The 1,552-nt window shown below is 37.3% G+C and overlaps 1 protein-coding gene across 1 annotated transcript; it reads left to right on the top strand.

Annotated features, from left to right (window-relative positions):
• Positions 1-234: 234 nt before the first annotated feature.
• LOC117119932 lies at positions 235-1,547 on the top strand (the record flags this gene model as incomplete). Its single annotated transcript, XM_033264912.1, has 2 exons — positions 235-841; positions 883-1,547. Coding segments are annotated over exons 1-2 (1,272 nt in total), but the record flags the coding sequence as incomplete, so codon positions are not given.
• Positions 1,548-1,552: the final 5 nt, after the last annotated feature.

The following is a 1,552-nucleotide window of genomic DNA, read 5'->3' as shown; positions in this document are numbered from 1 at the left end:
GAAAGTTTCTAAGGAAATATAATGATTTATTGGAAAACAACTATGATTTGCTTCATAATAGAGCTCCATAAACAGCTACCTAATTGGGTATAATGAACCATGCGACTATGTATTCGGAAGCTGAGTGGTTAAAATGTTTAAGATACATAAACCTGTAGTTTAGTGGCTCACTTGTCACTTGAATATCATTCAGTTCACATCTTGATTTCAACGTTTAAATAGTTAACATTCATTATGCCATTAACGTCTAAAGAAAAAACAGCACGCTATCGACAACGTCTAAAGGATGAAGGGAAGTATGACATGATGAAAGAGCGAGATATGAAGCGGAAACAAGAAAAAAGGAAGAATATGACAAGCAAGGAGCGAAAGAAGTATTTAGAAAAAGAAAGAGAGTACAAGAGGAAAAGCAGAGAAAGACTCGAAGACATTAATCTAACACCAAAGCAAACTATGGGAAAATTGATGAAACGGACAGAAAAAAGTTTGCCTAGTAGTCCTAGAAAGAAAAGCAGAGTTTTGAGAAAACTTGCCAAGAAGTTTGTAATTGAGAACGATGGTAACTGCCAGCAATGCCCTGGAAACAGTCTACCAGATTCTACAGTAAAGGCTGTTGCAGATTTCTTTTGCAGAGATGACATATCTTGGCAGAGTCCAAACAGAAAGGACTATGTGTTGATAGAGAAGGTGCCAGTGCAGAAGCGTTTTTTAATCATGTCTCTCAAAGAATGCTACCAACTATTCATCAGCGAGAATCCCACCATCAAGATCGGAGTTTCTAAATTTTGTGACCTTCGCCCAACTCATGTAAACTTGTCAAATGCCTTTCCTCATAATCAGTGTATGTGCCGATATCACGAAAACTTTAAACTATTGCTCGAGGCTCTGAAAAGGGAAACGAAGACAAATGTGGCAACAGATTTTCATTTCTTGACTCGATTACATGTAACCAGGACAATGATGAATGTCTTTTAAGAGAATGCAATGACTGTTCTTCAAAATGTAACGAGCTATATAGCTTTGATGATCTTAACAAAGAAGATCATGCAAAATGGCTACAGTGGATTACTAAAGACGGTCATGCTGAGAAGGTCCAAGTTCAAGGAACACTCGAAGACTTGATCGAAGAACTTATGAAACAACTGAAACCATTCTGTCTGCATACATTAATTAAGAGAAAACAAAGTTTGCATTTCAAAAACGAGAAGAAACGTGCTAGCGATCTGTATGCTGTGATGCAAGTAGATTTTGCGGAAAACTTTACGATCATACAACAGAATGAAATCCAGAGTGCACATTTTCACCATACACAAGTAACGCTTTTTACCGCTTGTGTTTATACTGGTACAGCAGATGAAAACATTCACTCATACACTCTAGTGAGTGATGACATTAGACATGGCAAGCATCAAGTGGCAGTGTTTCTTGATTATTTGATCAGCGACATTAAGGCAAAATATACAAATCTTGAGACAATGTCTGTGTTTAGTGATGGAGCTGCAAGTCAGTTCAAACAGAAGTACTTGTTCGAGAATTTGACCTTCTTCAAGGA

The sequence above is a fragment of the Anneissia japonica genome, unplaced genomic scaffold, assembly GCF_011630105.1.
Source record: "Anneissia japonica isolate Jap-2015-1 unplaced genomic scaffold, ASM1163010v1 scaffold304745_len2157_cov355_single, whole genome shotgun sequence".
Lineage (NCBI taxonomy): Eukaryota > Metazoa > Echinodermata > Crinoidea > Comatulida > Comatulidae > Anneissia > Anneissia japonica.
The sequence above is the reverse complement of the archived record's forward strand: the minus strand, read 5'-3'. Positions and strand labels throughout refer to the sequence as shown.